Source organism: Blastomyces dermatitidis, assembly GCF_000003525.1.
Source record: "Blastomyces dermatitidis ER-3 genomic scaffold supercont1.5, whole genome shotgun sequence".
NCBI lineage: Eukaryota > Fungi > Ascomycota > Eurotiomycetes > Onygenales > Ajellomycetaceae > Blastomyces > Blastomyces dermatitidis.
Window position 1 is genome coordinate 1,230,418 of NW_025544778.1, and position 18,215 is coordinate 1,248,632.

Sequence of the window (18,215 nt, forward strand, 5' to 3'; positions counted from 1 at the left end):
TAACCAAATCTAGTTAGCTCGTTAATTTTGGATGCTTGGTAAGCAGCGGTGCCACACTTATGTCGTGCCATTACCAGCTAGGCGTCAATTCACAAACTGAAATGCTACAGCTAAATATGATATATGTTATATAACATTTTGATTATTAGACAATATCATTTTACAGTCGACATAGCCTAGATGGCGGAGGACCCATCAGTCGTTTACGCTACTGTGGGAGTTGAACAAGCCATACGCCTATTAAAGGTGGTATGCCACATACTACTAAATATAGTCGACGTTTTCGGAGAATATTCAGGTCGAAGTATGACGCCCCTAGGGTTATGGGGCCCCTGGGGGAATCTCGTCCCTAGGGGAAATCACATCCCCCAGGGTAAATAAGTCCCTAGGGAATTCCGTCCCCTAGCCATATCCCCTAGGGGAGCTGTGACCCTGAGGGAACCATAACCCTAGGGCGAGCCATATCCCCTAGGGGAGCTGTGGCCCTGAGGGAACCATAGCCCTAGGGGAGTCATACTTGGCTCAATGGAAGAGGGACGCAACTCCTTACACAAGGCTCTCAGCTCTACCATTATTCAGATGGGCACAGGCAAAAATCGGATTGCGACAATTTCTACACGAGAGGAAGGTGCCTGATGTTACCGACGCCCTGTGCGAATGTGGTAATGGAAACCAAACAGTACGGCATGTCCTCTTGGCGTGCCTCAGATTTAACAGGCTTAGGATAGAGTCATGGGAAGACAGTGACGGAAAAAGAGAACGACTGGATCTCAAGGAGATCCTCAATACGCCTAAGCTAGCTAAGATAAAAGACCAATGGCCGGATTGCTGGTCATATAGGTGTCAACTCCGCCAGCAGAAAATTTAGTATAGCACTGACATGCAGCACTTCAAACAGGAGCATCACTGTTGGGTATGGTCTCGACAACAGAACATGAGGGGGATGTTGATTGCCATCTGGGATAACTGTACTAAATGTCCCTAATACTGATTTCGTTTCATGAATTAAATGCCACAATCTGAACTAGTTTGTTCTTTCCTTACTTCTCACGTATACTTTTACTCTAAACCCTTTTTTCCAGCTCTAAGTTCGAATAGATCTATGTCATCGCCAACCATTAGCCAGGTATCTGCCAGTAGGTGACGGTGACTTGTGGCTGTCACATCTCCAGCCTAATGATGCCAATGATAAATCACCAAGACGAAGAGGGGTTGCAGCCCATTGGGTTCAACATCGCGTAATTAGCAAATGGCCTCTTGTGGTCAAATATACGAATGTAAAATCGTTCGGTGACTTCTCATTACGTTCTCTCCATTATTACTGGCTATACTCGTCGGATACAATATAGCATTAGTCCTCAATGCTAATATAGTTGTATTGAAACGAAAAATTCTATCTTCCCTATATTACATGTCCCAGAATGGGCCATTCTCTCATCAGAACTAAAAAAATCCGAGCTGGTACGTATTTCAGACCCGCTACCTGTAGGTAGCGGGTCTGAAAATCTTGGCGAAATATTTGCTTCGCTGTAGAGCGGTCACTCTCCAGCTAAACAGCAGCACTTATTTTCGTCAATAGGTGCTAGGCTCTGTTTGGTTACGTCGTCCACAGAACACTGTAGACTGTTTCCATAAATGTTCTGAAAAAAAAAAAATCAATGACGAGTGTAAGCTACATAATGTATTTGCCAGAGGTGAAGGAACACAAATGTCTTGTGTTGGATGGTCTTAATCACAGCATGCGATCCATTCTTCTTAATCCAGTCCGTTATTGACTTTGACTCGGCCCGTGCAGCCGCTTGCCAGTGGAAAACATTCGCCGTTCGTTTTGCTCCCGGTTTTGCCCCAGGCCTAGTATCGAGGATCTCACGAGTATGGTCACTGAGGTCCCAGTGAAACCCTATATTCTTCAAATCACGCTGCGAGCTGGGACAGAGCTGGGAGATCGCTAGATTAGGACTAGGTTCTAACGCTTTATTCATAGCAAGTCACCATGCAGCTACTCTTCCACCTTCCACCAGGTAACTTGTTGCTTTGAATGTCACCCGCTGCGCTTTGTTCCAAACGAAAAAAATGAGAAATAGCGCTATCTTTGTTGCCTATCGAGGTCCTGATCAAAATCATCACTAGGCAAAACGCCCTAGAAGTGAACAATAGGTTCAGAGAGAACATGACCTGAAAATTTGTGTGAATTCTCCAAGCTCTTTCAAGGCAATAATCCAGGCGAGTCTTTGAACGAAGGAACCCACGTGATGGCGCTAGTGTTGCGGTTTGTAACAAACGGCATTTACAATGGTCAAAAGGACTGGCAAGCAGCTGGAGGCTGTGGAGAGGAGGGACAGAAGATAAGACAAGAGGCTTATATCAAGTATAGAAGAAAATTAGGCTCATTATATAAAGACAGACATAGAACTTTAGAGAAGGAATAGAGCTTTTCCACTTCATTTCAACCCTTGCCAAGGCTATAGTGTAACGGTAGGTAGCCAACTTTATTTTTAGATCAGTGCATTCCAATCCCCTGACAAATTACAAGTGGGTTGGCGATTTGACCAATCTGGCAGAAATAAAAAGTGATCTTTGCTCAGTAGACCACTGACGAGCGACCAGGTATAGTCGGAAAGTACCTCGTGAAGAGAGTTATCTTTAATCTCCCACTAAAGAATATTGTTGATACCATAAAGGGTTGTGAAAGGAAACTTGGATACTACCCATGCTTATCGCTTCTAAGTCGGTCTACGACGTCGGGGGAGTGTCCGTCCTCGGGGCAATGCGCTAAAATTCATATATGAGGTGGAGACCATTAGCGAGTCAGAGAGAGAAGAGAGTCTTGAATAGCCACTTAACTAAATCAATGGCTCCTCTCATGTTACATTGAATTACCGCTGGACCTTGGTCACCTCACCCGAGTCATTCCTACTATAACTTCCACAATCAGCTTATTTGTCTGATTAGCCAGTACAAAGACAGCTGCCATTAGTGTCCTTTGATCCGCGAAAACTTCCACAGTCGCTTGCAGGGAATGCTCGACTACAAGTCGCTAAAAACTTATCACCTATGAAACAAATTGCACGCAAATTGAGCGTCGTCAATTAACAACGCTTCAAGTTGAGTCGAAAACCCACACAACAGACAGGAAGAAGTGAAAACAGACGAATGCCTTAAGCAAGTCAAGGATAGTTGTAGAGACAGAGAGCAGATCAGATACTTTCGCTTCCCTTTCATTTTATTTCTCTTTCATTATATTCTGACAATCAGCTTATTTGTTTGATGCGACTAGGCTAACAAACCACGCATCAATCTGTAGACATGCTTCATGCTTCAAATTGAGTGCATTAGCAAAAAAATGACACATGATAAACACTCTGCGCCTGGAAGGCCCTGAGAGGCACTAGGGACAATTGGAAAAATCACCTGACCTACCTAACTGAAAGCAGTTAGGTAGGTCAGGTGATTTTACCAACTGTTTACGTGCCGTCAACTGGGCTCCCAGTCGTGTATAATAGTAGATCTCGCGGTCATAGGATGACACAACATATTCCTGGCAATTGACATAGGGCCCGATATTGTATATAGTCGGATCGTGAAACTTTGCTTTGACTGTCAGGTAGTGTGACTCGAACGTAAAGTTTGCGAGAAGCATACTCTGCCAAGAGAGCTCTGAAGATTGTGTTGATCATGAAGAGTAAATCTTCATCAATTTGGTTCCTCCGAGAAGACATGGCTCCCCGTTGACCTCACTGGCAAAGAGGCCAACCAGGACAACGGCCAGTAGTCACTAGTACAGACAGGGCCTTGAACTGCGGTCAAGGGACCCGTTGGGTCCGCGGCACCTGTACCAAACCCCTGGTCCCTAGTACCAAGGTCCATCGGCATCAGACCTTGGAAACGTTCCTGTAATCCAGTGACCTTGGTCATTATCCTGTAGAAAACGGCCCAGAGACCTACCTAGCTGGTCCATGGACCGCAGTCCAACTGACAAGAGCGTATAGTGATTTTAGCCTCTACCTTGGTCGCTAAGAACGTCCGAGAGACCAAGTGGAGAACAGATATAGAAGGGAACTTATTTACCTACACTCTATGTATAGACCTATACATCTAGATCTCAGCAACACACAGAACCATGTTGCATATGTTAAATATTATATGGCTTCGATGATAGGGAAAAATCAACCTCGCATCTTGATTCTTCTTGAAAACTCTGTGCTTGCCAACTTTTCCTTGAGTTTATCTTTCTTTACTAGTCTTTGAAGCTGCTTTTGTGATCCACTCGATGGTCGACTAGATAGCATACTAAAGAACAGTTTTTAATACTACTAAAGTCAGTCTTACAACTAGCTCTTCCTAACAGTCCCATGGGCCCATTAGCATTTAGTAACTTTAACACTTCTTCATATAATTCACTGATTTGCTGATAGATTACAAATATACCCACAAACTGAGGCCTTCCATGTTATTAACTAATGCACCACGTGGAGATATTAAAGCCGAATCCTGACAGTCATGTCTAGAAATGCTTTCATAGGACAATTCCGAGAGAGAACTGAACCATCAGGGTTCTTGAAGCGAGAGCAGTTTGTCTATAAGATCTCTATAGTTCAGTTCTTCGAATGGAGCGACTGGTCTTGGTGAAAGTAAATTATTTGAGTGCATATGCTTTGTGAGGGCCCCGAACATAATTGAACTGCACTCAAAGCCACATCCTCAATCACCTTTTAAAAAGCTTTCACGCCTTTCGTGAAGTTGAGTAATTCTGTTTTTGATGGCTTTTTGTCTGAAGTCGTTCATTGTTTCTGGCGGTAGGTTAATAGAAGCTAGCTAAAAAAAGGCTGAGCACTCTTACCCAAAACTCGATTTGGGATCGGAAGTCCCAAATCAATAATAGAGCCGGTGCTCTGGGACATGGCAACTGATGTCGCCTCCTTAAACTGTTTCGGAAGCTCAAAAAACCAGGAGATCCACACCCACAATATTAAATCACGCGTGTAAAACTTAGGAATGGTGTCTTCTAGAGGAGCAACCCATATATCAGTGAAAAATTTCACGGCAGCTTGGCAGTCGTAATAATCTGATAGGACAGTGACTTTGGCGAGTAGCTCAAGTCCTAGCTTTCGAGGTACGATATAATGTTGACAATGAATAATCCTGAGCAGAATTAAAAGTGTCTCAAGATCCCAACCGTCCATTGTTATCTCAACTGAGCAGGATTCGAGAAAATTGACACTCTCTTTCCATCCACCAGTAAATGTTTTTTTGAAAACAGGAGACGCAAGGGTCAAATGCTTCGCAGAAACTTGAATGCGATAGCAATCTTCTGGTGAGTCGTGATCACAGTATATCTGTGTAACGTCGAGATTGCGGTTCTCGTTCTCTATATTTGATGCATCAAGAAAGAGATGATTCGATGTTTCATCTGATTGGATAATAAGGGACATGTTCTTCATAGATTCTTCAACAGATGGTACTTCAACAGGTGGTTCTTCAACAGGTGGTTCTTCAACAGGTGGTTCTTCAACAGGTGGTTCTTCAACAGGTGGTTCTTCAACAGGTGGTTCTTCAACAGGTGGTTCTTCAACAGGTGGTTCTTCAACAGGTGGTTCTTCAATAGGCTGTGAAGTGCTGTTAAAAAATTTTTGGAGAGTTGAACTGGGAGCACCGAGATCACCAAACTTCCCTTTATTTGCCTTTTGTTTTCTTGTTTTTTTTCTCTTCCTTTTCTCTTTTTGAGTTAAGCATGAGCTATCCACATGCTCATTCCAAGCTTCAGTATCACTATTGCTGTGGCGGCCGTGATTAGATTCAGGAAGAGGGAAGGAAGGCATTTCATCCCAAACTGCAAAAGAGTCATTTGCATTGCGCAATATTATTAACACTTCACCATCCGGGTCGATAACATGGGTTGCTTTATTCATTATGAAAATTTTGTTGGCTGCGATAGTGTTAGTGAAATAGGAGATATATGAGGATGAAAGGACATATGTATCTTAGTTACAGCAACAAATTTATGTGAGCTATTGGTCTATAGCGTGGCTGCCTCTGATTGGATTCTCCTTCTGATTGGATTCTCCTGAGCTTTTTCTTTGTGTAGGTTTGGCAAGTTTGGTTTGCTTGGGTCCAGTCCTGATTGTGACAACTCATGCACTAATGCCGGTCAGACCAGCTAGTTAGTTAAAATCCCTGCCTGACAATATCTTCAGTCACACAGCTTTTATGATTTGGTTTTCATTTTCACCCTTCGGCCCAATCTCTTGGCAATTCTTCCAACCATTTTCCTCACACCAGGCCATGTCACCAGGCATAGTCTGAATCCCCACAGACGGTTCATCTCGAAGGGCGGGTCTAACTGAAAGCAGAGCTCTTTGCACCAGGTGAAGCCATGGCTATAGTATGCCAAGGAATGATCGACGCTATACCAAAAGGAGTAATATGCAATGAAACCACCACTTTGTGGCATCCGCCTGATCGATAGACCGCTTAGGTCATCCTCGTCACGGCCGTGCTTTGCCAAAACTCGGCGCTATGCCTCACTCCACGAGGTATTCGTTTGAAACACAGTAGGAGATTAATGTTGAGTCCATGGTAGCGTGGTCAACTGTGAAATACCGGATTCTTGCGTCTGTTCCTCCTCTTCACGTCGGTGCTAAGTCAAAGGAGTAAAGGTCTATAACCATGGCTTCACCTGGTGCAAAGACAGCTGCCATTAATGTCCGAGTTACGCTTCGAAACGAGGTTTCTATCTTGACGCTAAAATTCATATATGAAGTTGGAAAAATCACCTGATTCGCTTCAGCCACGACTCTTGGGGCGAGTCTAACCAAAAGAAGGAGCCAACAGGCCGCCTTGGGGCGTGGCTGAAGCGAACTCGAAGGGCGAGTCTAACTGAAAGCAGTTAGGTAGGGCGCGATCTCCTGGAGCCTCTTGCTCGACCGCGACCGTTTGAGAGGCGGTGCGCTTACCGCCTGTTTGGATCACTGTCACCTTTCTTTTTTTCAGAGATTTCGTGGAAAACACTCCCATGGTCACGTAGAATATCTACGCTGGTCTGATCTGAGAACTATATCTTCCTCTGGCAGACAAGTGTTCGATGTACAGAATGTTTATTATAAAGCTGGTTCGTTCTCTGAAGTTATATGTTAGCCGTTATTTAAAGTTCCTGACTTCTATGCTTGTAATAAGCTACCTATTATTTTCGGTTTCTCCACTCGGCTTCCAGCTGCTTGCTACTATTATATTGTTGACGTTGCGGATTGTCACAAACCGCAACGCTGTAACCTTTACGTAAGTTCCGTAGTTAAAAGTCTCGCTCGAATTTTTACCCAGCGCAAGCTGTTGGGAAAGGTTGCCACATATACATGGATTAACAATTGTATGCAATCGCTTTAAAAAGAACATTCTGTAACATTGCCCTGCTGACATAGATCGATTAGATGACCTGAGTCCATACGCTCTATTAAAAGTTGTTCAGTATCCTCGTGCTCGAATCCATACATCAACCCATTATGGCTGCCACATAGCACCACTTCAATGTCGGTGGAGATTAAATCGCCGATGTTCCGCAGAAATTCTCCTCGATATTTGTCTAGAATATCCAGGAAGATTGAAAATAGACGGATCGGTATCGTTTGGAACCTAGAAAATATTAACGCGCGTTCACTTTTGGCAACATAGCAACACACCAGTCAATGCCTATCCGCAGCTCATCTCCACATGGTACTAAAGCCAGCAGTCCTGATGAAAATTTCTGGCGCAGCAGATACCAATTACGTGCCCATTTAAGCCGGTTTTTTAGCTTGGTATGTTTTTCCTTATACTCAACGGACCATTTTTCAACATGCTTGATATGGGGATAGAACTTAAATAGAAGGTCTTGAACAGCATTCGAATCAGGACGACCGGAAAGAGAGTCCCTGGCTCGGTCTTTGTTTTTGCAGTCCCGGCCTGGGGCAGATTGAGTGCGCCTAATTTTGAAGCTATTCTCACTTTGGTTCCGGCTGTCTAGCAGACGTACCAAGAAAAACCGCCGAAGTAAAGTACGGAGCGTAGATTTCGAATCTAAAACATCTAATGTGTTCATCAACATTTGATCATCACTTGGGAATTGTGACAGGGTATTATGCTCTTGCAGTCGGGCTGATTTACAGGCTTCAGCAAGCTGCTTGAATGCGTACGGGCTTGCAATGGCATAAAAGAGTCTCACGAGGCGTGGAACCTCTTCATTATGGTCTTTCCCGCATTGCTGAATCAACAGGCAGTACAGGCTATCAGGTTCTATCATTTCCTCTGTGAGTATACAACCAGCGATCGGGCTAGTCCAAAAATTCATCCGGCTTCTTTTCACTTTCCGGGCGGAATCAACTCTTCGGGGGTTACAATTCGGCAGGTGTGGGGTTAGCAATGATTCAACATCATCCGTTGAATCATCATTCTCCATGGCTGATCGGTTGTCATTAGTTGCCGACTCAGTGTCTACAGATCCCTGTGTCAGTTCAGTCCGGCGAGGTTCTTTTTCTGAGCTAGTGCTGTCCTCTGGACAAGGTGACAAAAAGTTCTCCTGCTGCTCAGTATCTATTAGAAATGAAGAAGACATTATGTCAGACAGTCTACATGTTAAGCTATTCAAAGAATTGGAAAGTGAAAGACTAAGACTTGAGCCCATATATTCAGGCATTTCAAGGGCAAAGAAGTGCGCGATCGATTTCTGTTTCTGATCAACCGCATGGTGAGTATCAGATGCCGGCTCATATTGAACAATCCCTAGTGCCTGTTCAATAGTAGGAACACTAGGTGTGATGATTGCTAGATCTGGGATCACTTGTTGAGCAGCAGCGAAGTCATATTCATCAATTAAAGCTGATAGACAATCTTTCAGATAAGTAATATACTCGTCATCACTATTTCCAGAGAATGCAAATTGTCAACATTTTGGTCTCATGGTGCCGTCAGAGACTTGGGTACTTTGCCTCAAACTATTACCTCAACTCTAATAAGAGAGTAGCTAGAGTAAAATTGTGACAAACTTGAAGGGAATTAACCTGAATATCTATAACACCTAAGGTTTTGCTTTGCAACAACAAGTGAGTGTGAGAGGAAAAATAAATGATGAGTGAGAAGGAGAGTGAAGTAACCTCAGGTGTGAGGAGAAATGCGGGGAAATGAAATAAAAGAAGGTCATGGAATCTCAAAGATGATTAGAGATGTTTCAAGTAAGGCATGTACCAGTTGCTGTAAAATTTTTGCATCCAAAGTCACTGAAAATTAGAGGCAGTCTTGTGACAGCGACAAAATCTAGGTCGCATGGTATAAGTCATACAAATAATTCACCAGTGTAGATAATACACTATGCACTCTCAGATCACAGCTCAGAGTCTGTGGTATCAGCATATAGATGAAGCTATCCTAAACCCAGAGCCAATACCTAACCTGTTATCAGAAGTGTACCAGTGACTTCCAGAACTGTGTCCACAAACTACACAAAATGAGGTATTCTAAGGGTTGCAGGTTAGCTCTGGCTGGTTTGTATCAAAGTTGTGACGCTGCATTGTATTTCATGCAAATGTGAATGTGTGCTGGTAACCACATTGTTCCTAGTTGCAGCAAAGAAATCGATCATAGGGATGACCCAAAAATCATCCTGCAGCCGAATTTCACGTGATGGTGGTAGAGTTGCGGTTTGTCACAAACCGCAACTTGACCATCAGAGACAAATAGAAGATTCCGCGGATAGAGAACCCTGATGGCTGTTGCCTTTATCGTAAATACTGGCTAACCTACACAAATTTAAGTATCAAATCGCCTATATCCATGTAGTGAGGAGTTAGCAGGGGCAAAGGAAATGCAATGATTTGACATATTCACCACGGCTCGAGCCACGCTGCAACTTTATTGCAATACCAGAAACGGCCAAGCCAACAGGAGAAACATGGTTAGGTTGCAAGCTATAGACTGCACGAAAGATCTAATCTGCGTTATATTAATAGCTTTAATAGACTTCAAATGGGGAATTATATATATAGAAATTACAGGGGCGTCCGCGAAACAGGACCATGCTTAGACTCTGCATGATTCATAAGATGCATCTTATTTTCCAGAATTACACCGCAAACATTGCACTTAGAACCTCGGAACCCTGACCCAAGGCGGTCAACATGCTTTCGCCGAAAATGCCTAGTTAGAGACCCTGGGTCATGGTACTTCTTGGTCCTCTTGGCTAGCTGGAGGTTAGGATTTCCAACACAGAGGAAACAGATCTCCGGCCGTTGATCCGGTGAATCTACTTGCACTGATGTGATAGCTTCGCGGAGAGCGACAGCAGTTTCATCTTCCAGGGAGTGCTTCTGTTTCTTACTGTGCATGGAAGAAGCTACATCTGGAGTGACTCGCTTTTTCAGTAGGCAGATTGTCCTCTGAGAAGGGGCACCCTCTTCTACATTGCAGAATGCTGTCACCGTGTTGATAGCAGCTATTTGCCGCCGGTACTCGGCCTCAACCGTGGGCGCTGGTCTAGTGAGGACTGTGTCAATCAGGATAAGGTGCTGCGGTGTCATATACCCTGACCGCTGTAGTACATCGATCACCTCTTCATCCACCATCTTGCCTGAAAGTTGCCTTTGACTATCGATCACCGGTTGATTGTTCTTGTACTGTTCAAGGTTTTCCTGCACCATACAATTGCATTGTTGCTGTTTCTCACTCTGCAATTCCCAGAGAGTATGTTGATAAGCTTGACCTGCATGTTTGTGCTGCACTTCTGCTTGTTTACAATGTTTCCTCAATTTACAGTAGGTACATCGACGATTCTGGCATTTTAGATTGGTATTGAGAGATCTGTTGTACTCACTGCTACATTTCTGACATGGTATATCATCTTTTGTGTCGATGAGAGCCTGTTCGAATTGTTGTTTGGCCTCTTCATATTCATAGCAGTGCTGGTCCCGAGACTTCCACCGCTTGTTAACCTTGTCCTGTAGCACATGTATGCAGTCTAATTCATTGACGGAATCAGACTGTTCCTTCGTCAGCTTGAAGGGACGCTGAGGATCGATTGACCAGCTCATTGAGCAAGCAAAACGCATCAGCTTCGTTTGAGGAGTGAGGCCGCGGACAATCGCTTGGGCGTCGACATGTATGCCAACACTATAGTGCTGCACAAAGGTGTTGATGTTACTGTGCTGCAACATCACATTCTGGAGCTCATTGGTCACATCCGCTGTCAATCCAAACTTCGTCAGGAATGCTCACATCATTTCATTATAGATTAAGGAATACCTACAACTATCATTAAACGCCTTAGCCGATCTGTATCAAATACAGTACAGCTTTGTAACCTGCTCAAAACCTGTGATCTCACCTGCTCGCTTCATGCGATAGCGGACGCTCGCTGCTGTTAACCATTTTTCCAAGGCTATGCGAACTCCATGTGCTTCCTGGACTGCCTGGCAGAACACAAATTGATCCAGGAGCTCATCCTTTAATTTTAGATCCTGTTGATTTAGCCCTTTTAGAATGCCTAGGCTGTAAAGGTTCTCAGGGCAGTTGATAGTCGGTTGGTCTTTGAATATGCTTCTGAATGCCTTGAGCCGGAACAACATACTGAGGAGAAAGACATGGGGGCTTAGGACCAAAGTCGGATCATATATAATCTCAGGGATCAGGAATGTATTCCTATGCAGTGTATCATTAGCATGGATATATCAAGAGCAGTTACTTCTTCATTCCTGAGTGCCAAACACCACACTGAAACACGACGCTGAATCAGGTTTCACCATTATTGATTTGAATACTCAGAGGATGAAACCAAATACAGAAGCTGAACGCGAAAAGATACAGGTCAAACATACAGTTCTTTTTTCCCAAGGAATGTCTTGATAAATTCAGGCGTTAGGTAGATAAACAACCTAGGTCAGCCACCATCTGGGTCACGAATCAGCCTTAGCTCTAGATGGCGATATCAAAGGTCTAGCAATGCCTGTGGTCAGCTTGCCGTGATTGCTGCTAGCTGACAGAAGAGGAGCATCTGGATTCACAGCCAGCCACTTACAAATGTCATCTCCATCATTGCTAGAAGTACTCAGGCGAACTCTGCTACATCCTCAATATACATCATCACCTTTGGTTGGTGAATGAGGAGAAGCTTCTTTTCTTCTGCAATGATGCTGAGAACCTAGAGTTGATTAATTAAAATTAGAGACAGTGAAGGATTAGCCTCTTACATCTTCAATCTGTCTGATGGTTTCTTGAGTGAGGCCATTCCCGGTTTCTTGCTTATACACAAGATGCCAGCATTTCCAGAATGTCTCTAGTGAACTCTTATATCGGATGCCAGGTGTCCGTCGTCCATTCTTGCCCCGCCGTAGGTCACAGCGCCAGCTGAAAAGCCCCTTGAGGTACTGGACAATTTCCTCTGCTGTGGCCAATGAGTGAAAGCAGCCGGCTGGATCCCGGCGCTGAAACCAACAATATCTATCCAGGGAAACACTGTGAAATTTGATCAATTTCTATTCAACAATATATCAATATCAAGGTCTGTGCATTCTTACCAATCTCAATAGCTCCTTGCCTCCTCTAGCCTCTTCAGTGTCTTTGGACTGTATCTCTGCTGTTGAAGCCGAGATACATCCAGTTGGCTGGCCTCTGCATGGTAGTGTTCTGGAGGATACAACACCTCATTATCATAGGCCTGGTCACCATCTAAGATGTTCTGTAGTTCATCCCCTGAATCATCAGTCTCTGAGTAGTCACTACCTGACTCTGACCCATTGTTGAAGATAATGGGGACATCAGAGCAGGCGTCATCTTCCTCTGATGACATGATAATCCAAGGATTAGGAGAGGCCTGACTTAAGGGAAGATGTTGAAGAGACGAAATGTATAGGAAGCTTTAAAGAATCCAGTGTAGATATTAGGGTATTCGGTGGTATAGAGCAATTAAAGATAATAAGTCGATTCAAGTTGGCTGTCATGATGACGGGGTATTTATAGGCTTAGAAGGAGCAGAGTAAACGTTGGCTGGCCCGCGACCGTTGTGGTGCCGCTGGGGGCATCGAAGAATCAAGGTCAGAATCTGCATCCTGGCGGCAGCATCGTAACCTGTGGGTCAGCAAGAAATTACTGGTCGTTGAACGTGCGTGGTTATTAGAATGAGGGCCGTATGAATGAACGCACCTGACGCCAAGATGAAAATGGTGAGTGCGCTGCAGGTTTTGGCAGTACGACAGCGTCCTCGTCCTCACCAGAACATTGACTTTAGGAGTAATAATATCTAAACAACCCTCTAGACTCTAGGGTAAACGTGGGCGATTTAAAATGCAGAGTGCAGGAAGGGTGGCAAAATATGGAGGGAATGTAAGCATACTGAGGCACAAGACTCAATCACCATCTATCTGTCTTTACTTGGTAGCTAAAGGGCCGAACCATTCCATATATGTCAGATTTTTGTTTCCTAGCAACATTTGTACAGTACCTGTACTAACCCCCGGAGATATATGGAGATGAAATGAGCGTTTGTATTGATTACAGAGCGGTTGTTGATCCTCTAGCTTTGTGAAGCGGCAACCGCTTGAACAACAGGTAGGGAACGTACGGAGTATTGATCCCGTAGATGGCATGGAGAACGAACCACACCTAGGGCGGGTCATCCATTTTGTTATGCAGGACCTCTAGAAAACCCACCATTGAACAGCTCTCGGATGAAATTCCTAGCCGGGTTTTACACCTAGCCTGAACCTGTCTGTATCCCACACAGGGAGTACCATCTCAGTCCTGAAGTCATCCAAGAGGAAGAAGCACTCCGCCGCGAGCCCCAATATTTGCCGTTCTTCCGGAATAGGAATGACAGCAACCATCTCAGCTCTCCGGGAACATTTTCATTCTGTTCGCTGCCTTGGGCCCATATCATACGAGCTCCGGTGACTTCAACATGCTGTGGAGCACTCGTCTCAACCGACGATAGCAATTATGGTGCTATTCGCTTCAATCCTAGTACGCTGGGAATCGTATTCGAGGTTGAGGAGGGAAACTTTAGTCTCTTGGATGAGGGTGTGGTCGTGCTGATGCCCCTGCGCTCCCTGGCCGATGAGTGGTCGTGGGATAGGTAAGTGATGGCGGTATTGTAACTGAAGTATGCTTTTGAAGGATTGAACAGAGCTCAGCTCACAGGCTGCATGGTTAAAGGAGTCACTTTTAGTTGAGAACACCCTTGTTTAGATGCTTGCCTAGGCAGAATGTATCTTATTTCCTTTGTCATTCTGTAGCTGTGGAGGATAAATTCGAATTGAATCCAAACCTCTTGAAGTTCAACCACCATCATCAAGCGGTATTCAGTGAGTGCGTGTGGCACCTTAAATGTTTGATCTGGCTGTCAAACTTAAAGCCACGGGTTTAAATAAAATGAAGTTAACAAGACACACATTTGAAAAACATGTGATGATATGTCAGATAGAATGTGATTGTACGGAGGATCCTATCAAAAAATTTTAAGCTAGCTCTAGTTAAGCTGTGCTGTAGTTGGTTTTCAGGCGCCACAGGCATTAACCTCCCTGGTTAAGAGAGGATAGTTACAACTTTCAATTCTTAGTGCTAATCAACATCCTCTGTAAAAAAATACCAAACACTGTCATCATATCAGCTTGTGATTTTCATCGATTGGATTTGGAACTGACCAAACCCACAGAATGAAATAATTAAGTGCCTAGCATGAGCGCCTGTGCTGTCTGTCCTATAGACTGGCACGATGAAAAGCAGAGTAATTGTCATATGGGCAAAATGTAACGCTATGAAACATCCCTACGGAGTACTCTGTACGGAGTAGTCTAACATTGAACGGTGGGTGGTGTGTTCAACAAGCCATTAGGCCCCGGCGCAACTTAGTTAGCGTAGCAGCTAAGCGCCGCCACTCGCGCTATTAACTAGCGCGCCTTGACATCAGTTCAACACTCAAGAGCCCCCCCATTGAGAATCCCAACAGCGAGGAACATTGAGTAGAATAAAGTATGCTTTGAAAAGAAAAGTTATTTCCAACCGACTCAGTATTTTCCAGGTGAGTATACGAATGTTTGGCCAGATTTTCCATTCCGATGCTAATATATCTCCGGGCAGACAAAGAGTAGAGCCAATTCATATGAACATGGCGGCCCTCCGCAAGCCCAAGCGATACTACGAGATATCTAAATTATCTACCTTTCATCCAATTATTCTTTGCTCAAAATCCTCAAAGCATGCGTCTGAAAGACGCCAAACCTCCATTCCCAAGGAACACATCCCATCCCGAAGACAACACCTTGAATCGAAGCCAAATGAATCAACAAAAAGTCTCTCCACCGACTTTTGTCGCTCATATATGCTAGAGAAACTATGAAGAATCAAAGAAATAACAAAGAAGAACGCCCTCGATGAGATTAACAGGAGCGGTGAGGCCCTCTGCTTCCACTACCCTGTTCTGCATCCGCACGCATGTACGTACATACGTAATGTACATACAGTACATACAGTACGCATGCGAATGTGCATGCGCATAGGCGTTACGTCAATTTATCTAGACAGCCACTTCCTCGCGCGACCCCCTGATTTCCTTTTTTTTTTTCTCCCCTGCCCTGTCTTCTACCTGCATAAGCCCAATCGAATTCGAGATGGCGATCTTAGTCGTGATATCTCCAGGATATCCTTCACACCGTGCATCTGGATATATATAATCCATGCAGCAGATCAGCCCTGGCAGGCGCTGACGGCAAAAGGCAAAACCCACGGAAAACAAAATAAATAGAAAATAATAGAAAATAAACGTGGGTATGGAATATGCGAAACTCACCACCCAATTCGCAACATCCAGACAGGACGAACGCGGCAGCCACCAAATAGTTTGGTACTAGGTTCAACCAAGGATACTGACTTGCCTTCTCCATCTCAAACGGGCCCCGACAGAAATGAGCGAACTGTTGAAAGAAAATTCCTTTACACACGTGCCATATGGACAAGATACTGCCCCTCCTGCTGACCTAGCCCTTATCCATCGCGCAGCGATGTACCGAAGTCTGAAAACGGTGAACAGTCGAAAAAGCAATGCAGCAAGCGCGCGGCCTGTCTAGTTGAACCTCTCTCTACTTTCCCGGTCCGCCTGTGGCCATCCGCACGTGCATAATTGATTAAATCGGGAGACTCTTTTTGACGGATGCGCTCTTCTTTTTTCATGTCCGAACCCCTACCGATTCATGATGCTCCCCGCCTGGGAACTGGCCGGGCATGTGCAGTGCCTTTGCCGTTTTTCTTTTTATCTATTAATAATGGGTTTGGACTCGGGGAGGGAGTCTCCCCGCAGTGTAGGAGATAACCAGAAATGATTTTTTTTTTTTTTTTTTTCGAACTCGAGTACTGTAGTCTCGGTGGAGCAGGAAAGGGAGAGGTCGACCTGCCCTTCGTCTCTTCGTTCCTGAGCTGCGGATACTTGTGAACGATCACGGGAAAGATGTACTGTACTGTACTTCGGATGTATGTTCATGTGCAGGTCAAGGGCGCATGCAATATATTCTCCGCCGGACACGCAGTCGACTCGGGAGAAGAGAGCTGATGTTCAACCTACAGACGCGAGAGTTAGCCCATCTATACACACCCCTTCCACGATGGGTCATGGGTGTTCGTGTTCCATCAAAAATGATAACCTACAGACATAAACGCCCAGCTCAACCAGACCGAAACCCGAAACTCATCACGGCTCCAAATACCAAAACCTCTTCTTTGAGAATTTTATAACTATGGCCGCGCCATTAGCTAATCCTCTCAAGAAGTCCCGTGAAGAACTCCCGCCCGGCAAATGGGGGCCGTAGAGCTCTTAATATTTCATCGTCGGCATTTGTAAAAAAAAAAAACAAAAGGCTCCCTCCGCCCGCGGTTTCTCGCGGCACTACTCCCCGGTTATTGAAAAACGCTCTCATCTTTGGGGAACAGTCATGACTCTTCAGGCTCTCTGCCGCATTGTATCCGAATCTGTCTATCTCCTCTTCCTCTGCTTCTACTTCTTCTACTCATATTCCACCACCAACTGCCGTCCTTTCTCACCTGGCTTCTATTTATATCAACTTCTTCTCATTAAAACTTTTCCCATGCAAAAGTCTGCATATCTGATAACGTTCGAATTGCTAATAACCCTTGCGCGTATGCGTGTGTGTATGTGGGTGGTTAGCGGGCCAGGAACGCGGTCATACATATACAACTGACAGCTACAGGATACAGACTACCTACATTCCGGCGTGCGAAGTGAATCTGGGACGGGCCTTACTGGTGGGTATTTTTTTTTTTTTAATCTCTACGAGGCTGTCTGAGAAAGTAACTACGGAGTAAGGGGGGAATCTTATTATTAGTGCGGACTACTCCGTACTCCAGCTGCACATGCAGTCTGGTGGTGGGTGGTGGGCTGAGAAAGCAAAGACATGAAAATTAAAAAACTAAACCCAAGAAAATGCTCTGCATGATGAAAAAAAAAAAATGTGATTGGACCCCAATTCAATTGGGGGCCACCATCTTCGCTTTTTTTAGCCAGCCTTGTTTGGCTGAGAGGGAAAGGAAGCACCTTTTGACTAAACGAATCAAGAAATGGTTTGAAATTATGGGATTTATATCCATATTCCTCTTTGAGTATAGAATTTGGTATATCATTTTCGATTTCTTATTTCATACTTCGTACTTGCGGGGTAAGAGATAAGGGGGAGGGGGATAGGGCATGGTTTTGAAGATTTACATGGTAGCTAGTCGAGTGCTCTGTAGTCTTGGTTTAGGATGAACAGTCCTACCCACTACCAGCCTATGAGATTGAGATGTTTTGAGTGTGATATTGTTGGCCAAAATAAAAACTAAAAATAAAACTAAAAAATCAGCCCATCATCTTTTTAGATGAGTACAGATAGCCCCGCTGTTCCATCCTGCTACCGTTGCTGCTGTTACTGTTCCCGTTGATATTTCTTTTGAAGCAATTGGATCAACCTCTTCATTCTCGTACGATCGAATCCAACCACAGCAGTGCAACATACCTTGTGTCCACCCTATTGATCCCCAGGGTGTAACGGCATATGTGTAGATGGGGTATATCGTTATATATATATATATTAGAACTGGGCAACCAGAAACACCACCAAAAATAAATAGATTCTTCAGGACCTTCACGTGTGTGGGGGTTGGTGTGTTGAAAGCAGGGTGGGTTAGGCTCGTGTGACCAGTCCGGACCGTTATATTCT

General features: G+C 44.5%; 8 protein-coding genes across 8 annotated transcripts; 2 read left to right on the forward strand and 6 right to left on the reverse strand.

Annotated features, from left to right (window-relative positions):
* Positions 1 to 180: 180 nt before the first annotated feature.
* Positions 181 to 1,018, forward strand: BDCG_04880 (uncharacterized protein; the record flags this gene model as incomplete). The annotated part of the gene is made up of 3 exons (XM_045420525.1): positions 181 to 249; positions 275 to 304; positions 473 to 1,018. 3 exons carry the CDS (start codon positions 181 to 183, stop codon positions 866 to 868), a joined length of 495 nt encoding a protein of 164 aa, XP_045276617.1. The 3' UTR covers positions 869 to 1,018.
* Positions 1,019 to 1,510: 492 nt separating this feature from the next.
* BDCG_04881 (uncharacterized protein) lies at positions 1,511 to 2,140 on the reverse strand. Its single transcript, XM_045420526.1, has one exon. It carries the CDS (start codon positions 1,980 to 1,982, stop codon positions 1,656 to 1,658), a length of 327 nt encoding a protein of 108 aa, XP_045276618.1. The 5' UTR covers positions 1,983 to 2,140; the 3' UTR covers positions 1,511 to 1,655.
* A 1,553-nt stretch (positions 2,141 to 3,693) lies between these two features.
* BDCG_17031 (uncharacterized protein) lies at positions 3,694 to 3,915 on the reverse strand (the record flags this gene model as incomplete). The annotated part of the gene is made up of 1 exon (XM_045426198.1): positions 3,694 to 3,915. One exon carries the CDS (start codon positions 3,913 to 3,915, stop codon positions 3,694 to 3,696), a length of 222 nt encoding a protein of 73 aa, XP_045281041.1.
* Positions 3,916 to 4,131: 216 nt separating this feature from the next.
* On the reverse strand, positions 4,132 to 5,973 carry BDCG_17032 (uncharacterized protein). The gene is made up of 2 exons (XM_045426199.1): positions 4,841 to 5,973; positions 4,132 to 4,790 (listed from the first exon to the last, which is right to left on the reverse strand). The coding sequence occupies exons 1-2, from the start codon at positions 5,907 to 5,909 to the stop codon at positions 4,702 to 4,704; spliced, it is 1,158 nt and encodes a 385-aa protein (XP_045281042.1). The 5' UTR covers positions 5,910 to 5,973; the 3' UTR covers positions 4,132 to 4,701.
* Positions 5,974 to 7,376: 1,403 nt separating this feature from the next.
* BDCG_04883 (uncharacterized protein) lies at positions 7,377 to 8,584 on the reverse strand (the record flags this gene model as incomplete). Its single annotated transcript, XM_045420527.1, has 2 exons — positions 7,377 to 7,626; positions 7,674 to 8,584. 2 exons carry the CDS (start codon positions 8,582 to 8,584, stop codon positions 7,377 to 7,379), a joined length of 1,161 nt encoding a protein of 386 aa, XP_045276619.1.
* Positions 8,585 to 10,013: 1,429 nt separating this feature from the next.
* Positions 10,014 to 11,585, reverse strand: BDCG_17033 (uncharacterized protein; the record flags this gene model as incomplete). The annotated part of the gene is made up of 2 exons (XM_045426200.1): positions 10,014 to 11,203; positions 11,306 to 11,585. The coding sequence occupies 2 exons, from the start codon at positions 11,583 to 11,585 to the stop codon at positions 10,014 to 10,016; spliced, it is 1,470 nt and encodes a 489-aa protein (XP_045281043.1).
* Positions 11,586 to 12,064: 479 nt separating this feature from the next.
* On the reverse strand, positions 12,065 to 12,805 carry BDCG_17034 (uncharacterized protein; the record flags this gene model as incomplete). The annotated part of the gene is made up of 3 exons (XM_045426201.1): positions 12,065 to 12,157; positions 12,207 to 12,491; positions 12,611 to 12,805. 3 exons carry the CDS (start codon positions 12,803 to 12,805, stop codon positions 12,065 to 12,067), a joined length of 573 nt encoding a protein of 190 aa, XP_045281044.1.
* Positions 12,806 to 13,327: 522 nt separating this feature from the next.
* Positions 13,328 to 14,199, forward strand: BDCG_04885 (uncharacterized protein; the record flags this gene model as incomplete). Its single annotated transcript, XM_045420528.1, has 3 exons — positions 13,328 to 13,338; positions 13,739 to 14,086; positions 14,145 to 14,199. 3 exons carry the CDS (start codon positions 13,328 to 13,330, stop codon positions 14,197 to 14,199), a joined length of 414 nt encoding a protein of 137 aa, XP_045276620.1.
* Positions 14,200 to 18,215: the final 4,016 nt, after the last annotated feature.